The sequence below is a fragment of the Meleagris gallopavo genome, chromosome 8 (assembly GCF_905368555.1).
Source record: "Meleagris gallopavo chromosome 8, MGAL_WU_HG_1.1, whole genome shotgun sequence".
NCBI lineage: Eukaryota > Metazoa > Chordata > Aves > Galliformes > Phasianidae > Meleagris > Meleagris gallopavo.
In genome coordinates, this window is record NC_139411.1 from 23,959,331 (window position 1) to 23,982,954 (window position 23,624).

A 23,624-nucleotide genomic window follows, 5' to 3' on the forward strand; every position below is an offset into this window, starting at 1 on the left:
GTAATGGGTTGCAGTTGGACTGTAGATAATCTTAGTGGTTTTTCCAACCATAATCATTCTATGATTCTATCTTAAGCCTAGCTCAGATAGTTATAAGCAGTAACAGTAATAAACTATGGTCATTTAGAAAACTTGGATAGTAAGACATGAGCGTATGTTTCAGGTTTATGAAGTACTTAAGGCTGGGCTGAATGAACATGCTTTGAATCAAATTGGTGAGTAGACATTGATCACCAGTCACAGCTGAGATGGTACCAATTCATATGGATACCCAACTTCAGCTCTCAAGCTGTCAATTTAATAACTTAAGTAGGAAATTTCCCCAAGAATAAAGAAAGGAAAAGGGGCTATGTATTGTCATTTTCTTTTCTTTCTCTCTTTCTCTCTTTCTCTCTTTCTCTCTTTCTCTCTTTCTCTCTTTCTCTCTTTCTCTCTTTCTCTCTTTCTCTCTTTCTCTCTTTCTCTCTTTCTCTCTTTCTCTCTTTCTCTCTTTCTCTCTTTCTCTCTTTCTCTCTTTCTCTCTAAAGCCTTTGATTTCTTGGTCTGAAGCCTTCTTGTTATTTTCATAGAAGCTAAATGCACCACGTTCAAATATATCTTTCTTTCCTCAATTTTTTAACTAGGAGCCAAAGGTCTTAACAGAAATCAATCGGTGCAATTTATTTTTAACTTCAGCCTGCTTAGTTCTGATTGATTTTTATCTTTGCGATCGATGGTGGAGAGAACGGCTTGACGGGACAATGGAGCACTCTCCAACTTGTAGGGTTGGTCTTTGAGTCTTTTATTGAAGAAATCATTAAAAGCTTATTATGAAACTAATAGGATGAAGATGTTTAAATGATGAACATGATTACACCTGTTTTACTGGTGAATAATGCCTGCCACAGCTGATCTTCTCTTGCCCCTATTTAAAATGCTGGACATTGCTCCAGTGGGGGAAATTAATCCATACAGATGAAAGAAAGTGCATGCCAGGTGCTAGTTAAAAGCTCTTCTTAAGGCAAGATATGCACTAAGGAGTTAGCTACTTTCCTATTCACTGCTGGGTATTTTTCATCCATTTCTTGCACTGTTTCATCTTTGCTGTGCCAAATGTTACTGGGTTTGGAATGTGAAGCTAAACATCTGTTGAAAAAATAGATTAGCATTCTTCTTTCCTTATTTATTTATTTACTTAAATGTATTTTCTTTCTATGGCTTTTTGAGCCGTACTTTTTATCACTCTCTACCCTCCTCACATCTTATATGATTTATAAGCAGTGTCTGCAGCTGCAGATGTAAAGAATTGCCATGGCAAACTCATATGTTTCCTCTGAAATCCCTCAGGAGATTGAATATGTACAATTATTCACCTCTCTTAAGTTGGCTTCTGTGTGGGTAGTGTATGTTTGCAGCTCTAACATGGCTAATATTTGGTACAACTGTGCATGTTTTCTGAAGGACTTGCTTTTAAAATTATTCCAGTATTTTCACTTAAGACTGTTTCATTCTGTTGTGTGCCATCACAGTTCTGAGGGGAGAAGGGCATAAATGAATGGGTATGGGGCCGATTCAATTAATGCTGCTTTGCCTTAACAAAAATTTGCTGATAATTCTGACACTCTAATGTGTGGTATGTGTTAAATGCCTGCCGAATTTTCCAGGCGGCTTCGGTGTGCTTAGCCCACTACATTACTACAGAAGCCTACCTACAGCATGGAGCTCTATCTCCTCACACTCAGGTCATTATATGTTGCCTTGATGACTGCACAAAAGGTATGGCACTAATGAAAACCAAGGAGATGATAATTCAGGCTAGATTGTACCTACCACAGTGTGGCTTATGTATGGCAGTGGGGAAGCTCAGCACACAGAAACATCTGGAAGATGATTAGTCCTGGCCGTGATGAGTAGTCAAGAAAGAAGAGTGTTACTTGGGGCTCATTCATGTGTTGATCTCTCTGTATATCCTGAATCTCTTGTGAATGGCTCTGGCTCTGAAACAACCAAAATTCTTTGCTAAGAAAGAAATCTATTTGTCATAACTCTTCCATACTTTAATCCTCAAATTGACTCAGGAGATTTTATGCTTGCAAGAAGGAGAAAGGGTAACTAGTGTTAAAACAGTAAGAAGAGATGCCAGGGCACACTGTGGAGGTGGAAAGCACAGATCAAGGGTTCCATTACAGTCTATACATCATTTCTCATATTTTAATTTCTACCAACTTATTTTATGTTACTGGGAAGGAGAGAGCTCTACAAGCTGAGGTAGCTGTTTCAACAAGAAGTGAGAAATTTATTGGAAATAATATCCAAAGACATACTGTCAGCAAGGAAGTTTAAAATTTTGTTCTGTAATCGACTGAGTTGCCATTTACTATACTTGATGTAGAAAGTAAATTACAGGAATTACGAATGTCTAAACATGTTTAATGATTGAAGGTTGAGCTGTGCTATTACCAATTCTCTTTTCATATGAACATTATCAACAATGCAAAAAAAAAATAAAATAGTTGTCCTTTTACAATAATTGTGCAGGGCAAGTGATTGTTTTCCTTGTAAACTACCCAAGCATATAAAGTACATAGAAGAGAGCTCTCTGTTGTCTTCTACTCTGCTAGCTGTACACTGTAAATGTTTCACGACAAGACTCTGACATGTAGTGTGTGTGCGTCTACATCAGTGCACATACATTTATCCTTTCTGTGAGTTCTTTGAGCAGCAGGAAGCAAATGTGATTTTGCTGAGCCGAGTCATTTTGGAGATTTAGTCGTTCCATGCTGGTTACAGCAATACTTATCTTATACTGGAAGTTATTAGTGCCAGCATCAGCAAGCCAGGAAGATGAGAATGAAGTTCGCTATGCTGCATTCATTTTCCTGACGTCACTTTGGGTGTCTTTATGTTCTTGAACCTCCTTATAACTCGTTCCACTTGCCTTCCTAACTCTTTTGAATGATAAATGTGCTTTTTTGTTTTTTGGTTAGGTAAAACCCAAATCTGCTTTTAAAGAGCCATACCAATGTTTCTAGGCATGTCTCAGAATGGATGATGAATGGATTCTGTGACAGATTTTCTAGTATTCTGGAGCCTGGTGAACATACTTCTGTTTTCTTCTGTGTTTAATGCACTGTCTTTTGCAGATTGGGATGGATGATGATCTAGTATATCAGAACTCTTATGTTTTTTAAAGAGAAACTTCTCATCTTTCTTTAAATGCCAACTAATGTGAGACCAGCCTTTCATCTTGTAACAGAACGTGGAAGTATTAAAGAAGAATTAGTAGATCATGAAAGTTGGAAGGAGAAAGGAAGAACACAGGTTGGGAAAGATAAATGTGTTTAACATCAAACACGTTTGTCCAAAGGAATAATTTCCAGTGACCAGAAGCCAATTAAACACATAAAATAGAAATCCAGAAAAACAGATAAACCAGCCAGTCATTAGCAAAGGAGAAGGAAAAACGACAAATCCAGCTAATTCTGTACTGAGCATGACAGATGAGCTCACAGCAAATAATTGTGTGACATTCACCAAATGTAAACTGAGAGGTGGCATTAGAGGGGATAACGCTATTATAATCTCTGGGATTTACAATGCCTGAGATTTTGCTCATAGGGAAAGTTCATCAAAATAAATTAAGTTGGTCCTTCCAAAACTCGTTCTCTACCACAATGCTTGCCAAAACTTTATTGAAGGCTTGATCATTTTTTTTGGAACAGTTATAACCCTGGATGTAAATCATGCAGAGATGAAGTTTTGGCTGAGATAATCTTCACGCAACTCCTGCCAACGGAATTTGTGGGTGGCTTCCTATTAACTGGCTCAGAAAGATCACAGACCACAAAGATTTTTACTTCTAAGCCTTTGTCAAGGTGACCTTATTGCTAGGTAGAGTGCTGAAAGAGAGTGTATCTAATGTACAGTGAATTTGAATGTTGTTTGAATCCTAAAGTTTCTGCCTTAAAGAGAGTCAAAAAGCATACATTTGCAGTAGTATGAAACTTTTAAACTATGTAATGGGTGTGGCAGATTTGGAATAGAACCTGTTTTTGGCACAGAGCTGGGGGATATTGATCACTCCTTGATCTTGGATTGTGGCTGCTTCCTATGTTAATTAATCATTATAGCATCCTTGTGAAGTATGTAAACATTCTTATCTGTATCTTAAAGCAGAATCAGTGCCTATGTCACTGTCCATCCAAAGAGGTAGGTATTGAGCACAGGGACTTAGCTAAGTAGTCTCTGGACATATTAATTCCAGTCTTTACTCTGTTACATACACTAAGCCAGCATTGAAATCACGAGTGGTGTAGTGTAAAATGAGTTGATGTTGCACAGTTATCTCAGTTAGAATGTGGGTCTTCCTCTGCAGGTCAGAAATACTACCAAGAGAATAGGGGATTCTGAAATATTCCCTGTGTTGTTAAGGTAGAATCACCTAGATGATACTTTGTGCAATGTATTTACAGTTGTTAGGGAGATACAATTACTGCATTTTATCCTTTAAATTGTATTGACTGTGAATCAACAGCATAGTTTGTTCTTCACTAGGAAAACTTGATTTTGATAAGGTGATACTAGGTGGGAAAGATATCCTTTCAAAATAACACTACAGCCCTTCTGCTATCTTTACACCTGGAAGGCAGAGCCCATAGATGCTGCTGTCAATCAGCAACATGCTCTACCAGCAGTGAGAGTCAAGTGACTCTTGTTCTTTCTCTGCTCCTGGCTTGTTTTGATAATATAGGCAAATTGCTTTCCATTTTCACTTCTGTCTTACTTTGACTTTAGCTATATGTTGTCTATAGTTTCAGTTCACTATGATATGGGCTTTTTTTTTTCCTGGCTTCATATGTGGTATATGGCATAATGATTGTTTTTTATGTTTTATTTTTTATTTTGGGAGCAATAAATATGACTGTAATAACATTACAAGAATGGTAAACAGGCAGAAGGAGAAATCTCTATGTGTGTAGCCTGTTCTATTACTAAACCTTATTTTCTTTCCAGTTCTTCGAGCTGTTAATAGAAAAACCTTATCTTGACTTGATTAGGTACCAAATTTCATGACCAGTGATATAGTGTCCTTCAAATGACAACTTCTCTAGGGAAGAATGCTACTATTAGGGGTGATATAGTTACTGAGAATATAATTGATGTTATAGAAATATTCCATGTAAGCTCTGAAATATCACTATCAGAAAAAAAGAAGTATATCTAGAAAAGAATCTTGGACCTTTGTTAGCTTTAATGGAAACCATAGAAGCCAACAAATGCATATAATAAATGCTTTATGTTATTGTATCTCAAAAACTGCAAGCTTGCCAGAACAGCAGGATGTAGAAAACTTACCATTGTAAGCCTGGTTGTAGCAAGATCTGAAATGGTGCCAAAGAACACCCATGACAAGAGTAAAGGACTAGTGACAAGTTTAAAATCTCATATATTGCACATTATCAGAGCTAGAATTCATCAATGTATCAATGTATGGCATTTGTATGCAGCCTTTACACCTCATCCATTCCATAGTACCACAGGCTTGGACATCTATCAGTTTCCCTCACATTTTAATTGAGGGATGATATGATTTCAGAGAAGTTAGCTTTATGGGGACAGAGAGCATCTAAGTGCTTAGCAATCTATGAGAACACTCTGCATTTACTGTTTGTATTAAATAATGCTTGTGTGCATCTCTCACGTTAGTCATTGCAAATGAATTTTGGAAGATAATTGGAGAGACTTTAATTTACTGGCCAAGGTAGTTGAGTTGGAACCATGTGATGAAAACCAGGTCATTTTCTTTCTTCCACACAAGACCTTAAACTTCACACTTTTCACTTTTTTTGTGAGATACCTAATATTAAAGTCATGCTGGAATTGAAGCATAAGAGATAAGCTGTGCCATTGTACTTTCCATTTTAAGTAATAATTGTCCAACCCTCACAAGTCTGGGATTTCTTTGATGGAGTTATACAGAGGCTTTCAGGGACAGCTGTGCAGGTCATAGAAAAGATATCTGAAAAAAATAGTTGTTAAACTCTCTTAGAGGTGTCAGCATAGGGTGTCTCACAAGGGTGATCACTCACTTTCTTTGATGTTTCCACAGGTGACAGCTGGTGGAAGAGCAAATTACTATGTGTCATATAGACGGGAGCCTTTTGCACAGATTAAATTGCCCAAATACTCTCTTCCTAAGGTGAGTACACCATTTTATGAACACAAACAAATAATACCTTTAATAGCATAGCCTGCCCACTGGTGAAGCATCTCAGCAGAGTTCCTCTCTGGGGAGCTACATTTGTTGTGCTTCCTGAATGATCTTTCTTAAATATGAAGTTGGGATCTTTATCTGCCTTTGATCTGAGGGTATTTCAGAAAAAGCGGATTCCTTTTTCCACTGTAAAGTGCAAATGGGAATGAACAAGTACCTCAGAAAATAAACTCCTCCTGGACAGATCTGCTATGAACTCTTTTCCTCAGTCTTGTCTTACTTTCTACTAAAGATTTCTCTGGTAAGCCTTTCCATAGCACTGGGGGTACTGGAAAATGCTTGGGATGCTGAGTACTACTGCAGTCTCCGTAATGTGTTCCATAGAGTACAAGACACAGAAGATCCACTGTCCGCATCCCACGTTTGGAAATTGTCGATAAATCATGGAAAAAAAATTGACTGCCTTAAATTTGTGTCTTAGTGATACTTTGGATGCATAAAAGCACTGTATGATGTTGCTTGTGAGATGATTCAGATGGCAGTGCCTAAGATGAGCAGTTACTGGCAAAGCTGGGAAGGAGGAAAGCTATATTTCTCATACAACTGTGCTGGCTTTCCTCACTTAGGGTTTAGCTATCTACCAGATGGAATGTGTCAAACCTCAGCGAGAATACATCCCTGAAATGATACTCAGATTACCTAGTGCAGTCCTTGCTTAGGACTGTGCAGAACAGAAGGGACCAACCTTAACGCTGCCTTCACTGATACAAGTTTCTAGGTAGCTCAGACAATTCCTGCTCTTCATAACTACAGAATGGCTACTGAGACTACTGCTGTATAGGACTGATACTGCAGTAATGACCTTCCCCTTTATTCCGTAAGTGAAAATTTTTGTGTGGTAACTCTGTAATTGTTGCACAGAGTTGAATGGTGCTATGGATATTGCCAGTAATGTATCTACAGCCTCGCATATATTGGATTCTTCAGCTTTTAGCTGTGAACTTTATTAGCTGTGAGAAATTTGCATATTGAACACCTAGTATTGTACCTTGACTTTTTCCACATTTGGGTTGATGATAGTTCACAGTGTATTGACACTTGTATAGCACAAATATAGTTTATTTTTGTCCTTCTGTGCTATTGTCAAATGTCTGACCAGTTTTGGAAACACTGCTGCCTTTTTCATGAGAAAAGTGGTATTTATGCTTCCAAGTTACTGAGTATTGAAAGCTGCTCATTAATAAAAAGACAAGTGAATGGAGAGAATGAGTGCCCTGTGACTGTCCTGACTGATGCTGTCATAGGTTGCTGGCCTGCTCTGAAATGGGTTTTTTGGTGGCCTTGGTTTATAACAGATGCATAGTAAAAAAAAAATCTGTATTGTTTTTGTTATTTAAAAATCAAAACTATTTTTAAGCAAGGTTTCATGGCAAAATCATTTAGCCATGTAAAGGAAATCGTTTATGTTTCTCTTAGCCATCAGAAAACTTTTGCTGTACTGTAAAAACTCTCCTATTAGTTGTACATTAGTGAGTTCTGCCTGAGCTGTGCATTTGTGGGGCTGGTAATGGGTTAATGCAGTGTTTCCACTGCAACTGATCAAAACAGATTGAAGTCACCGAGAGATTTGCTTTATTTTCATGCTGCTAGACTAGGTTGCGTATGTGTTTATTCTGCAAGGAATTAGAACTGTTGTGCAAGATCCAAACATTAATGAGGGTTCCTTCGCATCCTGGGAAAATTTTTAATTTATAGATAAGTGAAGTCCCACATAGCCGTTGTGTCTCTGATTCTAGTGGATCCAGTGTTAGTTCATTCAGCAAGGGTGGCAGGGATGAAGTGTTTCAGTACTTATCGCTACACTGAAAATCATTTCCAGGTTGTGAACTTGCTTTAAGGAAATACTGTGGAAATGCACTGTCAAATCTTTGATATTAAAACTAAATGGAGAAAGCTTCCAGTGGAGCACTTAAACAGACTGCCCAGAGAGGTGATGGATGTCCTGTCTCTGGAGACATCCAAGGAGGCTGGATGGGGCTCTGAGCACCTGATCAGTCTGTAGGTGTCCCTGTTCATTGCAGGGGAGTTGGACCAGATGGCCTTTAATGGTTCCTTTCAACTCAAACAATTCTATGATTCTAAAATGTTGTCGGATCATGTCCTGATCACTGGAAAGAATCCAGCAAAGGTTGGTGGGGTGGTCTGGTGGTTTGGTAGTCACTATTGGACAAACATTCCATAGAAAATTATGCTATTAAAAATAACTACCAACACTATCTTAAACTCCTTATGCCTCAACTTCAATGTGTAAATTCACTTTTTTGTTGTTGTTGTTGTTTTTTTAAACTAATTCTTTACCTGTTGGAAACAAAGTCTGTTAGGTAAGCACATAGATGAAAATTGTCTCTAATTTAGCTACAGTGAATCTACTGACTGTGGGAGAACTCCTGGCTCCAAGACTGTGAATCTTCCGTGAATGATAATACTCACTTTCAAATTTATAAATAAAAAATGAAGCTAGATGAAATTCCTTGAAGCTACCAAAAATGAAGAAAGTAAAAACCCTTTGCCCACCTGGTGATCATTAAAAAAAAAAATGCAGAAAAGTCACAATGGTGATAATTTATTGGCTTCCTCTAACAGAAAGTTGTTTAACATACCTATAATTCACACTCCCATCTCCATTCTTCCATAACTCATGGTAATTATTACATGTCCCAAAGGGCAAAGAAATATAGAGGTCCTAGTAATAGGTCTTTTTTTCTTCTTTGAACAGGACATGCATATTATAAGCACAGCTGAGAATCAGGTATTTGCAGCTGTTCAAGAGTGGAACCAGAATGATACATACAACCTGTATGTTTCGGACACCCGAGGGGTTTACTTCACTCTGGCCTTGGAAAATGTGAAAAGCAGTAGAGGACTGGAGGGGAATGTCATGATTGACCTTTATGAGGTATGTAGTAAAGATCATCCTACAAGAACTACAACTGTTCAGGCAAGTGTAAATCACTTACCATCCTTCCAAGATCTTCATTTGTTTTGGAATCAGCCCAGAGGCACTTAGTGAATTTGATGCTAAGCTTACTCATGTGGGGATAGACGCAGAGTGTTCTGCTATGTGGATGATAATTGCTGTGGGTTTTTTTTTTTTTTTCAAGTGAATATCTATTTATGTTTTGTAACATTTCCAAAAGGGAAGACTGTTGTCCCTTTCATTCTAATCTAGATGTCTAGAGAAGGTCTAGAAATACAGGTGGATATCTAGATCCTTGGATAGCTAGAGACATCTGGTCACAGGCAGGGAATATAAATTCCACCTTTGTAAGTACTAATCAATTTGTGAATTGTAAACAAAAGCTTATAGATGTCATTTATTTAGAGATAACAAGTATCGTTTACCCTTAGTGATCTTCTGTTCTCATTCTCTTGCTAGGCCTTTCAGCTGTGGCCAAGAATAGTCCATTCAAAGTAGTTGCTTCAGTTACTGGTTTAGTCAAGGCATCCTGGCTATGGTGGATTGATCTTACTGGCTGAAAGATCTGCTGAGGTTCAGAGCTCAGTGCTCTGCAATATTAACTTACTGGTAATACTAATAGTGGTTGCAGAGTAACTTGAGAAAGTTTTACTATAACACTGAGAAATGTGTTTCCAGTTTCACATATAAGTTAGGATTATATAGGAATTTAAATTTATTTCAGCCAGAATAATGCTGAATTTGTTTATAAAAATCCAATTGGTTTAAGGCAGTGAGGAAAAACTCACAAGTAACACATGGGTCATTACGAAGGACAGGCTTTATATTTTATTCTTGCTTACTTAAATATATTTTCCTGCCTTTGAAAAAAGATGTACTTCTGTATTGTGATGAGCCAGCTGAAGTAAACATGAATTATCTCCTATTTCTGGGCAAAGTCAGTATTCTCCACTTGTGTACTAGTTTTTATTGATAAATGCCAATGGAGATTCTCATGGGGTCTTTCCAAGGGTAGTGTCACTCAAGGGCCTTTAGAGCTGGAAGGATTTGCATCCTGACTCTTGCCAGGAAGTTCCAGATTTGCAGAAAGCTCCTCCTTCCTGTCTCACTTTCAGAGCTGTGCAATAGAGACCAAACAACATGAAGTCTGCTTAGGAACATTTTGGCAGGACTGCTTTCTGTTGGAATTGGTTCTGCTGACAAAAATCAAAACATTTGGAACAACTGGGTTGATTTTGACAGAATTTGGGAATGGAAGAACATCAAGTTTGCAAAACATCAGTTTAGATATATTCAGGTTTGAAGGTGACTTGCTGCCTTCTATGTTATGGAAATCTGACGAGGGAGTGAAGTGGACCACATCTCCAGGATTACAGACCTAATGTGAGAGGTGGTTAATGTTGTCCATTCAAGCCCATCACTTACCTGTCTGCAGCCATTTAGAGAAATCTGTAAGTGGACTGTTTGATAGGGATTTGCTCTATGAGTACACTTGTCTTTTTCTTAAAGAGAGAGGAATGGCACAAGGCCCTTTCAACTGTGGAGGAAACATCAAGATGTATTGTAGTGTCATTCACAACCTTCTAAGGCTGGACTGAGATAGTTTTATTGCTTTTGCAGAGTGCTTTTGCTGCTGAGAGTGCTCAGATGGGCCGTTCCATTGGCCTGATCTTCCGATGTATTTTTTTTCATCTCTCTCCGTTTTTCCTAGGTAGCAGGGATCAAAGGCATATTCCTGGCTAACAAAAAGATAGATGACCAAGTCAAGACATTCATTACCTACAACAAGGGCAGAGATTGGCGTTTGCTGAAGGCACCAGACACCAATCTGAGAGGCGATCCTGTAGTTTGCCAGCTGGTGAGTGGCAGACCTTTTCAAAGGTCTCAAAAAGCTGACTCCTTTTGAGGCTTTTACATAAGTCACTGGGTTAAAAAAGCTTCAAATGAAGCTGGGTAGCAGGGATTCTTGCCTGCCAGAGATCTGCAGAGTCGGTGCCCCGCAGTGGGGCACAGTGTAAAGATAAGAGCCTTAGGTTGGATTCACAACATAGTTCAACACCATTCAGTGAACAGTTATGTTACATTAGACTGTAGCCCCTGCATTTCAAAGGAGTGGTGTTTTACTGGTGACTTCCTCTGTGTGTTTTCCTCCTGATTTGCTAGGTGTTAAGAGTGTTCCCTTAAGTATATTGCCCTTAAATTCTGTGAAACTATACAAGTAGAAAATTTTCACCATCTTGCTTCAACTTTTTTCATGAAATCTAAAATAGAATATGAAAATTTTTAGTGGAAAGTGCTCTAGATCAGATTGATGGTAAAAACAAATGCAGGTATGCTCATTTCTTCTTAATGCTCTCAGCTACTTCTATGGTGCTTATTCAAAAAATGAACATATACTTGTAATAGTGCTAAGAGTAGAGGGGTCATTTTCAGGAGGACCAGAGCATCTGTCTTCAGTCAACAAGGATTCCTATTTTATTTGACTTGTTGAATGTTGAAACTTATGCCTTTTGTTTGTTTCCTTTCAACAGCCCTTTTGCTCGTTGCACTTGCATCTGCAACTCTCAGAGAATCCATATACTTCAGGAAGCATTTCTAGTAAGGAAACAGTTCCTGGGCTGATGGTGGCAGCAGGTAAGAACTTGTGTGCTTCTCAGCGCTCACTCATGTTTCCTTGGGAGTCTGAGTGTGTTTTGAGATTTTTGGTGTTGATGTAAAAGTTTTTAGTTCTGTTTCAGGTAGTGCTAAGCTAGTTCAAATTAACTCCTACCTGCTGTGGACTAGGAGAGAACAAGTGGCCCCTTACTTCAACAGATGTAATGTCTGACAGGTACTCGTCGCTGAGCAATAACCCATGTGCAGGCCTAAGCTCAAATCTGTGTGGGATCGTTACCAACTGTCATTATTAACTCCTCTTGCTTGGCTACCTTACAATCGCTATTGTAGGCATACCCATTTACTGAAGTTAACTATGAATGAGAATAGGGCTGAAGTTAACTATGAATGAGAAGTGAGGGCTATAGTCCCAGGCAGTATCAACAAGTTCCACCTACAGAGTAACAAGCACAGAGCTGTCTCCAAAGCCTGTTGGGTGAAGCCTGGACTTCATGAATGCCTGTCTTGTGTGTGGCACCTACTTTCTATGCAGTGTTGCTCCAAGACCAGCAGCATTTCATCAACACTTCATGGGTCATTGTTGCTGTGCCTCATTCTGCAAAATGGTGCTTTAGCAGGTTTCAGTATTTTAATGACAATCGGCTACAATACTTGCACAGTGATAATGGCTGACCCACTGTAATTAATCTGACAACCATCATGGGCGCTTTTGTCCTCTATTGTCTACATACAGTGTGCAGTCTAATCAGGATAGACCGAGATCTCACTCATGCTCAGCGCTCCCACAGCTCTGTGGGAGCTGCTAGGGTAACAAAGAGCTCGCTAAGTGGCTGTTGCTATTGAAAACTGGCTTCTGAAGCAGGTAGGCTGTCCTGCCTTTTCTCAGGAATGTTCCTATGTAAAATCAAATATATTTAAGTAACTTAACTGTTCTTTCCAAGGCTCATTTTAACTTGATCTCTTTGTCACTGTACCTCCTTTATTCAACCCATTAGTGGCTTGCAATTCTAAGCAATGTCATTTTAGCATACTGCCTGTATGAATTTACATTGTTTCTTACAGCCATTTCCCTTTGACTGTTGTTCTGTACTTCCATGTGTCTCCTGGACTAAGCTAGAACCTAAAAGACAGGTTTCCTTCATGGCATTTATAGCTCCACAAGGGAAATACTGTGTGATTTCCAGTTCACTGATCCAGGCTAAACAGGGCGAGATAATTTGGTTTAAACCTCCAGATCTTCTTATGCTTAGCTAAGTGGAGTCATCACTCCTGGCAGGCCACACTTGCAAGATGGATGCATAGGAGCAAGCCTGTGTGATTACAGACTTATTTTTCTTTAGCCTTTTAGAAAGCAAATAGATGAAGTTGGACAGTGAGTTTCTAGACATTAATCAACATTGTTAGTAAATGTGGTTCTTTTCAAGCTGATAGTGGATAGGATGAATGCTTTCCCAGTCTAACAATTAACCTTTAAGAGGCAGAATTTCTGCATTATTGTTTTGTACAATAAGAACTTTAACCTTTTGGGAATATACACATCTGTTTCCACAAAGTAGTTTCACAGTAACAGGAGTGTATCAACATGTTAGCAAATATGTTCCAGAATAAGCACTGCTCAAACTCTCTGTTAAGCAATATCTTACTATATGATTTACAGCAGTGCATTTCCAGCAATGATTGGAAACTCATACAGAGTTTACATTCTTGCAGAAGGAAGACTTATGTTTTAATATCTAATTCTACACCTGCCAAATCCCTTTCACTTGTCTGGGAATTAGTTGTGTTTTGTAAGGTTTGAATCCATATAACTGAATGAAGCTAGGTGGAAAGAATGAAGAAAAAGCATTACACAGAAAAAGAGAGGGAGAAGTGGCATCAACAGAGCCTCACCATGTTACTCTTTTCCTGCCACGATTTGGAAATCCCTGTTTGGAATGTTCATCTTCCAGTTTTGATATTTAAAAGAGTACTGTACAATATTTTCCTTCTGTATTTTAGCCAGCAGGTAATTCTTGATGACTTCCAGTCATGATAATACACTGGGCTAAAGAGACATCTGAACTACTGTAGATTTGTTCTTGTGAACCTGGATGCCCTAAAGACTGACCTTTTATATGATTTATCATGGTTGAGTTTTCTTGTACCTTCATCTACAATAGTTTATCATTTTTGCTGGTGTCAGGAAGGAAGATTAGGTAGATGGGCAAAGTATCGTTTTCTATATCGTGAGCACTAATAGAAAAGTCGTTCTTAAATTACCATTCCTCCCAGACCTAGAAGTTTCATTTTTGGAAATATTGTTGTCGCAACAATAGAGATAGCTGGATTCCATGATGCTGTTGGGAATGCGTCAACCCACAGCTGGGTTTTAATTTCTCATTTTCCAGCATTAAATGTCAGAAATTCAATTAACATTTTCATTAGGGTGTTTTTATTATGCTCTTGTTGATGCTACAGATGTGATGCTGCAGTGCTACCCCTCCCTTTGCTATTTTTGAAGAAAAAATATTAGTTTTTCCTTCTTTTCATTGAAATCACCATTGTTTTAAAACCAGTCTTTCTTGGAAGGTATACGAGTGGCTCAGTGTTTGAAAGAATTATGGATTTGACCGCAACGTGATGGCTGTTGATCATTATGACTGGGAGAATTTCTGGTAGAGTATGTCAGTGCTACATCTGCCTGCTTCCTGTGGGACAGATTTTCATATAGTCAGAATCCCAACTAGCACTGATGGAAGATGTTGTTGACAGGCTATCAGGAAAAACAGGGTGACTGTGGTAGCTTTTCTGTTAACCACTGACTGCTTTGGGAAGCAGGGAGGTCTAAGTGAACTAACTTAGAACATGCCTAAATTCATTATTTGGTGAACACTAGTGCTTGTAGACATTTTAATTCTGGAAACAGAACCAGCAAGCTGACCTCAGGGTAATGTGGGGATAAGCGAATGAGGTTTGTTCAGACGATTAGTTTTTCAGCTACCACTTGTGACACTTACCACATCACTTGTGGAACTTTCACAGGATGCTCAAAATTCTAGAGGGCTGAGGATTTAGTACAAATTCATTATGTACTATGCATGAAGATGTATCACTTTGAGAGATGAGGTTCTGTCTGCCTCTCGGATGAAGTACCTTTGAAAGAATCTGTTTCAAGCTCTGAGGTGGCATCTCCAAATGATGTTTTGCAGGGCTCTCTGTATAGACAGTTCAAGCTGATGTTTGAACTTTGCATTGCTTTGATATGTGGCATATCCATTCCCTAACACATGGTGAAGGCTGGGTATTTCACTCTGTAGAACTGTCTGCAGAACACACCATCATAATGGAAATCACAAGATTAAAATTAAGAACCCTACAATTTGTTAGGTCATTGAGAATGATCAGCATTCTCACAGAATAGTGCTTAGGCTGGTCCCTACCTCTGCTAATTTTTTTTGACCCAGCTTAGTTTCCTGCACTGCTTCTGTCCCTGGCTGAGTTTCAGACCCAAACAATCAAGATTTCCTTTAAAGAGAACTGACGTTTCATTATGTCCCAGTCCTCATTAACTGCAAACCATCAGAAGACTCAGAAAGAAGCTTTGTTTGTTCAACTGAAGATTCTGAGATTCATTAAGTTTTTAAGCATTTTAACAGAATCTCAAATGGGCTTCCAAGGCCCGTAATCATGAACTTCAGTGGGGGCCTAATTTTCACTTTTAAACTCAGTTGTGTAAGTAACTTGCCTTTGGATGCTGTCCTTTACACAAGAAGAGGAGAGAGACAGACATAATTACATTACACATGATGAAGACTGGCAGATTACAGAGATCCAACTTGCTAGCCAGAGCACAGAGATTAAAAGTTCAGAGAAAAATGTGTGTGCAGTGGAATATCTAGTGGCCAGGGTCTTTAGCCACTATTCGACCGCTACTCTGATTTATGTGAACCAAATGGGTGTGTGATTTCATATGCAGTTTTGTCTTCATCCACACAAGAATTTCTGACACTCATCTGTTTTGCAGGCAATATTGGCTCTGAGCTTTCCTACACTGATGTTGGCATGTTCATTTCTTCTGATGGTGGGAATTCCTGGAGGCAGGTATGATTTGCAGAGAGAGGGAAAGAATAGAGCCTTTTGCTATTCTTAGTTTTCCTTTTCTGGTGGAGTGGAACACTCATGCAGTATTTGCTTTGTTTGCAGATCTTCGAGGAGGAGTATAATGTGTGGTTTCTGGACTGGGGAGGGGCACTAGTGGCTCTGAAACACACATCAATGCCCATCCGACACTTGTGGTAAGGAAACTTGTTACTTTGACAAGTTTTCCCGATGGATGTGAGACAGTGGTGCTATTATCTCTTGGTCAGTCTCTTCTGGTGCCTACAAAATGAGCAAATTAGATTATTCTTATAAATGTATTAATGTTTCTTTGTTTTTATCAATCAATATATGATTATCGTGCTTTATATAAATATAATGGCTATGTACATAATTACATATATGAATTACTCTTAGCACTAAAACATTCTACAATGCTTCAGGTGGGGCTTATTTATGCTAGTGGATACATATGTAATAAGAAGCCAGGCTTTGTGCTCCAACTATTTCAGAGGATGCCTCCATCACTTCTGTCTTCTGTTTGCAAAAGTTAGTATTAAAATGCTCTTTCCAAATTAAGGATGGTGAAGATATGTTGCTAAATGTTACTGATTCCTAAAGGATTTCACGTTTGCTTTCTCATAAGCAAACTTGTAGCAGTCATAATGTATGAATAATGATTCTGAGTCAGGACCATTAAGGTAGTCAGTCTAGGCCGCCATCCCCTTGCCTCCATAACTGGGACGTATACCGGGTAGACCTCTAATGATGCTCTCAGCAGATTAAAGCTATTTTCTGCTCAGGATCTTTCTGTCTGTGGTTAGTGTGTGGTTTTGGTGTGACTAGAAACATTTGCCTGTGCTAGGTAATTTGATAATCACGGCCATACTTGAAGTTCCTTCAGGAAAGAGGACATCAAGAAGACCATGTCCAAGCCTTTAAACCAAATCAAGTAGAAGGCAAGGCAGGAGAGTTATACATTAGCCAAGGGTAAGAGTCACCAGCAGTAGGTGCATCAGGTTGTGGCAAGTTGAGCTCTGGAAGAGTGAAAGGTGAGCCACTTCTTGAAAGAGTTCTGAGGCATGTATTAACCATTTATAGCTAAATTCTTCAACCAAGGTGTAACTGTTTTAATTGTCTTTCCTTGTGGAGGCTCTTTGGATCTAACAAGTGCACTATGTGTACAAGCATGTACTTAGATTTCAGGAAAGATTTTGGTCACAGGTGAACTTTGCATAGGAACTGAGAACCCAATTCACCTTTGTCTGCCTTGGAAAGTTTCCTTTCAGATTTCTTCCTCTCTACCTAATCTCATGAAATGCTGCGTGCAGTATATTTGCTTTATATTGCCTCAGTAGGCACCTATTTTATGAACAGGAGAGGAATAAATTAAAGGGTGTATGTCTATCTATTAGTTCTCAGGCTGAAACATTGTACAATAAGTTTCATCCTAGAGAAAAGAGGTGCAGATAATTGAAAAGCTGAGAGAACTTTAGCTAACCTAATGAAGTGTGCTGTTCCCCAGAAATTGAAATGCTATTTAGATAGATAAGCATGCAGGCAGAACAGCATACAAATGCACAGGTGTACAGGAAGATACATACATTTAAATAAATAGATTTGGGACAGATAAGCTTTTTGTATGCTGCTGTTCTTCTAGTTTTCTGTCTTTGGTGTATAATCAGCTTCCCTTTCTGGCAGATGTGCATCGTGAATTGGGTGAAGGTTTTACTAAGTGCTGCTAGAGGCAGTTATTTAGGGAATGGTGACTACACTGCAAAAAAAACCCCTTGGCTTTCTACGTTATTTAGCTCAGGTTAGTGTAACCTGTTGTTTGCACTGACCTCCCAGTCCTTAGATGATATCTCTGTGTCCCTGATGCTGCCTACTTGGTGTGAGTAGGGCTTAGTTTCCAGTAGGACCCTCTCATGCAAATCCACTTACTTAGGTACATGCACACCTACATGCACCCCTAAACTTTCCTTGCCTGGAAAATAAGGCAAATTTCTCTTTTATACTCACTTTAAAATGGGAAGTGTTTCCTGCTGCTTGGAGAAGATGTTTAGGCCATGATTGTCTCTCTGGTAATGTCCTTTTAAGGTAATCTGTCAGTTTTCACAGCTCAGGTACTTTGGAGAATTACAGAGAACTCTTAAATGACCCTGCTGGGAGAGATAAAATAATTTCAAGCCAATAAACCTCTTGTTTCTCTGTTTATTCTCCCTTTACCAGTAGAACTTGGGGATAAAATTCTGGGCAGATATCTGCAGAAGCAATTGTATGAAGCCTTGGGCAGAGGGAAACCTCAGATCTCAGAGATGCTGTTGGGTGGCAGCTCTAGGAGCTGGATGCTGCATGCCAGGCTAAGTCAGATACAATGGGCAGTATGCATACCTTGCTCTGACTGCTTTCTGCATTCTCTGGAAAAGAGTGACATGAAGGCTGGCAGCTCTCATAAGGCCAGGAAGACAGGAGCAAAGGGGATAACAGGTGCAGGATCTTTGAACTGGGACCTGTCCCCATGAATTAGCACTGGCTACTGGGCACCTTTCTTGGAATAGGGGTAACTGTGAGTAGGGATAGAGAGATTGTAGCTAATGCCATTGCTACACACATGGGCTGAAAAATCCTATGGTATTGACAACAATTTTCATGCATTCAGACATGGGGTGCTTTTGCACTGAGCCCTTCCCCATGCCAGATGCTCTTGCAGATCCAGAAACAGGACTTGGCAATGCTCCTTTATCCTCTGAGGTCTGACGTACAGCTGGACCAAGAATATTCATACTCTTATTGCTAGTCTTTATAAGTTTTTGATCATTCAAAATACACCAAGAATGTGAATTAGGTGGCTAGGAGATTGGTGCCTGTCTATAAATCTAGCTGCTGGGTCTTGCAGACCTCAGCCAACATTCACTTGCCATGGTTGCTATAAAGTAAGTCTTTTACGTGTATAAATCTCATCTGCTTCTATCCCAGGGTCAGTTTTGATGAGGGAAGATCCTGGAGTAAATACAGTTTCACATCAACACCTCTTTTTGTGGATGGATCCCTTGTAGATCCTGGCATAGAGACTCAGATAATGACGTAAGTATAACAACTCTTAACTTTCTTAAAATGTGGTGCAAGAAGGAGCGCATGGAGATCCTGCAGTGCATGGTGAGCCTCTCTGCTGTGCAGTGTAGCACCGTGTAGCTGCACATGTAGTACTGCATGAATGCATAGTGTTGATTTGTGTATTATTTTGATGACCACAGACTCAGGTGCCATGTCCATGTATCTCATGTGGCAAACAGATGATGCATTGAAACTTCCTCCCAGTAGGAATGGAGAGGTAGGACAAAGAGAGGTGGTCACTGATCCCAGCTGTGACTTGTGAGTTCAGATGGGACAGAAGTAAATCTAATTCTTGTTAGGTCGGCATAGTCACGGTTAGGTTGCTGAGAATTTGTGTTATCAACTCTGGATGTTTTCAAGCATTGATTCAGATGAAGCTGCATCTGCTCAGATATGTAGATAGTGACAGTCTTGGAGTATGGAGTTGAACTACTTACATCCACTGGTCCCTTCTTGCAAAGACTGCTTTGACACTGTTCCTTACATCTGATGGCCCAGGGACTGTAATGCTCTTCAGAAGCCAGTGATGTAGATGGCTGTACCTAACGTCAGTTCTATGCTTACTCCAGGTGTGCTGTTTCACTCTTGTTTGAGTTTGCTGCTGGATATGAATATTCCTTAGCTTTGTTGCTTGCTATCTGCATTGTGGGTTTTATATCTGATTTTAGCTCGAGATAAAGACTTTCTCAGTGTGCAGATGCAAAGCTGAACTCGAAATAACCTTCCTGAATAGAGATATAATATACTATGATCTACTCTTGCTTTGGAAAGAGGAGCCTGGGCTGGTACTGAAGGTGCTTGGGCTTTCCTCCTCACAACAGTGCTGCAGTACTAGATAAGGGTGAAAAGATCCTGGCCCCAAGAGCAGGCAAGGTTCTGAATTTAACAGTGAAGGGAGAGGGGAAACTTTTAAAGTTCAAAGGCACCTTGAAGAGTCATCTGACTTTTCTTGCAAAGCTGATCAGAACACTCTGCTCTGGAATTCCTAACAAAGCAAGGACCAGATGCGCTGCCTTTCTTACAGAGATGCCTTCTTTACCTGTGTTTTATCTGGGCTGAATGGAATAGATTTCTGAAAAGGATCAGAAAGCAAACTGTCTAGGAGGCTGTATTTAGACCGAAGCCTGCCTGCAAAGCGTATCTGCTGTGTCACGAGGAAGTGCCCTTGGTTAATCACATCAGAGATTGTTGCATGTCTGGTATTGTGTCATTCTGACCCAATTCAGAGATGGGAAACGTAGGATAAATTTCACCTTTTGTTTATTCTGCGTTCTGCACGTTACAGTGCAAAGTGATTTTCTATAGTTGCCATAGGAAAGAGAAGCAGACCTGGTATGTTTTCTTATAGGCTTCAGTCCATCTGCTTACTTAACGTGGCAGGAAAACGTAGGTGGATCTCATTGCTGTTGTCACAGGTAGTGACAGACTGAGAGTAGACTTCTGTGTATGTTTGTCAGTAGTTTCTTAAGAAAGCTTGGTTAAGATAACAGTTGTCTTGGGCATTTTCTGCTAGTGAACTGAATTTGTTCCAAGTGGGTTGCATGATTTGAGTTGGTATGCATTTCAAAATACTGACGTATATCAGCCTTACAAGAACAGAAGTGACTGTGAACGGTTTAATGGTTTATTTACATGGAATCTAGGAGGCTCACCTTAGCTGAAGGTGACTGGGGGCAAACATAGCAAAAGGTTATTTCAGCTGACTTTTTTTTGGCTATCAATGCCAAGACAAGTGACATGTCATGGTGCTGTATTTCTGGATAGCTAGAGAATTGGTAAGCTGTAGCTAATTCTATGCCATCTTTATCTTCTGTTCTGAAGTGTCCTAGGGAAGCTGGGGTAAGTAATTATGGTTATAATTTGTGCCCATAAAGCATAGGAGTGGCACTCTTAAGGGATTGGAGTTTGTTTTCCAAACAGTGCTGGGGCAACACAATGCAGCCTCCATGCTTCTGTTGCTGACAATTATTGAGATTATTACTGGGGTAAATATTGTATCATTTTGTTAGGGATGCTAGTTCTTTCCTCCAGAACCATGCCTTGGCTTCAGCTTTTCATCACTGAATAGGAGAACCTGTTTGCATAGAAGATTATATATCTGTACATCTGCTGCTTCACAGTCAGAAATATTGCCAAGAACAAAACACAACAACTTATCATATACCTGTGAACTTTTCACAAGACTGCTATGAAGCATCTTATTGGGAATATGCATGCCAAAGAGAAGAGCCTGCATTCTGTTGAGTCCACATTTTTCTCCAAATGCAGCAATAATGTTCAGCCTTCTGTGCTGGCTAATGTGACAGTTCTCCATGACGTTCTTCATGCACTGCAGGATGGGTGTCACTTTCCAACTGTGCATGCAGCCAGTTCTGAGCTCAAATAAATCTGCACATCAGCAACTTCATTGAAATCAGTGGAGCTAATAAGTTTCAACCAGCTATGGATTTAACCCATTTACTTTATAAATCAATGTGGTTTTATTTTGAAGTGGGAGATGCATTTTATATCTAAGGGTATTGTTTCTTGTATCTTCATAGTCTTCTGATGGGGAATGTAGAGTATGTGTTATCTTGCTAAATATTGCATTGGCTTCTGACTTCTGAGATCTTTGCTGTCATTTTATTATTATGATTGGTCATCATTAAAAACTTTAAAAATTATTCTTAGGAATCCATAAAAGTCATAAAAAGTAATTTCCCATTAAAATTGCCACAAATATTAAAAATAATTCTGGTCCACAGTGTTAAGGAACTCACTTAGAAAACAGTCTATTTTTAAAGCTTATCTGAAAATCACTCCTATTCCAGTCGCTTAAGTATTTATCACAGTGAGTATTTAAGGTAACAAATATGTAAGGACAGTGTAGGATCAAGCTGAGCTTGTAGAAGTTTTGACTAAGAAGAAATTGATGCTTATCTATTGCTACTGGCCATCCTCTATGTCAGAATGTGCTATGCAACCCTTCATGTTTGAAGATACATGGAATTTGCATCTGCAGGTAGAGATCAGAGTGATTTCAAAAAACTGATGGGTGCAGCACAATGGTTTGTAATCAACGTCCTCTAATCAAGGACCAGATCATTGTGAACTCTTAAAGTAGAAGCAGAATGCATGTATAAGTGACGACTGTGGTCATATTAGAGTATTGCCAAACTGAATAGTTGGCTTTTAAGAATTTCTCTCTCATCCTGGAATATGTCAGATATTCAGTTTACAGGTCTTGGATGATTCCTGTGAATGAAAATTTCTGCCATTTATTTGCATCAAAGTGGTTTACATTCAACTACTACTGAAAAAAAAGATATATATGCTGTGAAGGATGTGTACTAAATATTAATTATAGCCCAACTATTATTATAACCCGTCTTATGAGGACGAGCTGAGAGAGCTGAAGCTGTTCAGAATGGAGAAGAGAAGGCTCTGGGGAGACCTGATAGCGGCCTTTCAATATCTAAAGGAGGGCTGTACGAATGAAGGAGACAGACTCTTTAGCAGGGTCTCTGGTGATAGGACAAGGGAAAAAGGTTTCAAAATAAATAGGGAGATTTTGACTGAATACAGTTTTTACAATAAGAACAGTGAGGCACTGGCATAGGTTGCCCAGAGACAGGGGCGGGTGTGCCATCTCTGGAGACACCCAAGGTCAGGCTGGATGGGGCTCTGAGCACCTGATGGAACTGTAGGTGTCCCTACAGGGGAATTGGACTAGATGATCTTTAAAGTTCCCTTCCAATGCTAAAGAGCCTATGATTCTATTATTACCGTATTGCATTATTAACAATGTTATCACAGTGCTATTTTATTAAAATCAGTATATCAGCAGGATGACTATTATTCCCAACTTAATTTTGTGGTACATCCTGTGAGTGGGCTTTCTGGGTTGTAGGAAGCAGTAACAGTTTTATCAAAGAATTTTGTGTCACTTCATGGCTGTTATGTGAGCAGTTGCAGTAATTGTGTTGTAGGAGCCCCCTAGGCTTTAGGATCCTGTGCTTTGTGCTGTGTATATTTGTCCTAAAACAGTTCTAAAGAATTTAGCAGTATGCTAAAATTTGTGAATTTGTATGTAGGGACATTATATGATTCTGAATATCGTGAACTTTTCATAGTGGAATTTGAAGTTGCTTTTAGTGGGAAATTGGACAAGATGACTTACAGAAGTCTATTTCAACTTAGATTATTCTATGATTTTTTTCATATAATGTGGTTGTCAGAGTGAAGAAATGAATTATTTTCTTACAAACTGTGTGGGCTCTACATTAGGATGTAGATTTGTGATATACAGGCAAGTATGATGAGACTGAGTTAGACTTGGAACTACTGGCTAAGCAAGGTGAGTCCACTCTTCCTTTTTTCATTCCTGGCTGATCATCCATTTCTGCAGCTCCTTTTCTTGGTATTTTCACAACCATTTCATTTGACAAGATGGTTAGTTCAGTTCCCTTAGTATCACAGTACTTCAGCAGATGTGTGTCAAAGCACACTGCAGTGTTTGGTTTAGCTGTCAGGAAAGCAACTGTACAAGACAAAGGGTCTTTTAGGAAAATAACTGAAATGGATAAGGACAGTGGGTTTGGTGCATTTTGAGATGACCCAATGAATCCTGTATCCCTCACTGTGAGTTGTATGTCTTTTCATGAT

At 39.2% G+C, this 23,624-nt stretch overlaps 1 protein-coding gene across 1 annotated transcript in view; it reads left to right on the forward strand.

The window, feature by feature from the left end:
• Positions 1–23,624, forward strand: part of SORCS3 (sortilin related VPS10 domain containing receptor 3) — a 272,688-nt gene that overhangs the window by 199,840 nt on the left and 49,224 nt on the right. The window contains exons 8-14 of the mRNA XM_085229454.1: positions 6,089–6,178; positions 8,970–9,149; positions 10,882–11,028; positions 11,702–11,804; positions 15,790–15,866; positions 15,969–16,060; positions 18,843–18,950. Of these exons, the coding sequence (XP_085085580.1) occupies positions 6,089–6,178; positions 8,970–9,149; positions 10,882–11,028; positions 11,702–11,804; positions 15,790–15,866; positions 15,969–16,060; positions 18,843–18,950 (797 nt within the window). The remainder of the gene's footprint in view (positions 1–6,088; positions 6,179–8,969; positions 9,150–10,881; positions 11,029–11,701; positions 11,805–15,789; positions 15,867–15,968; positions 16,061–18,842; positions 18,951–23,624) is intronic.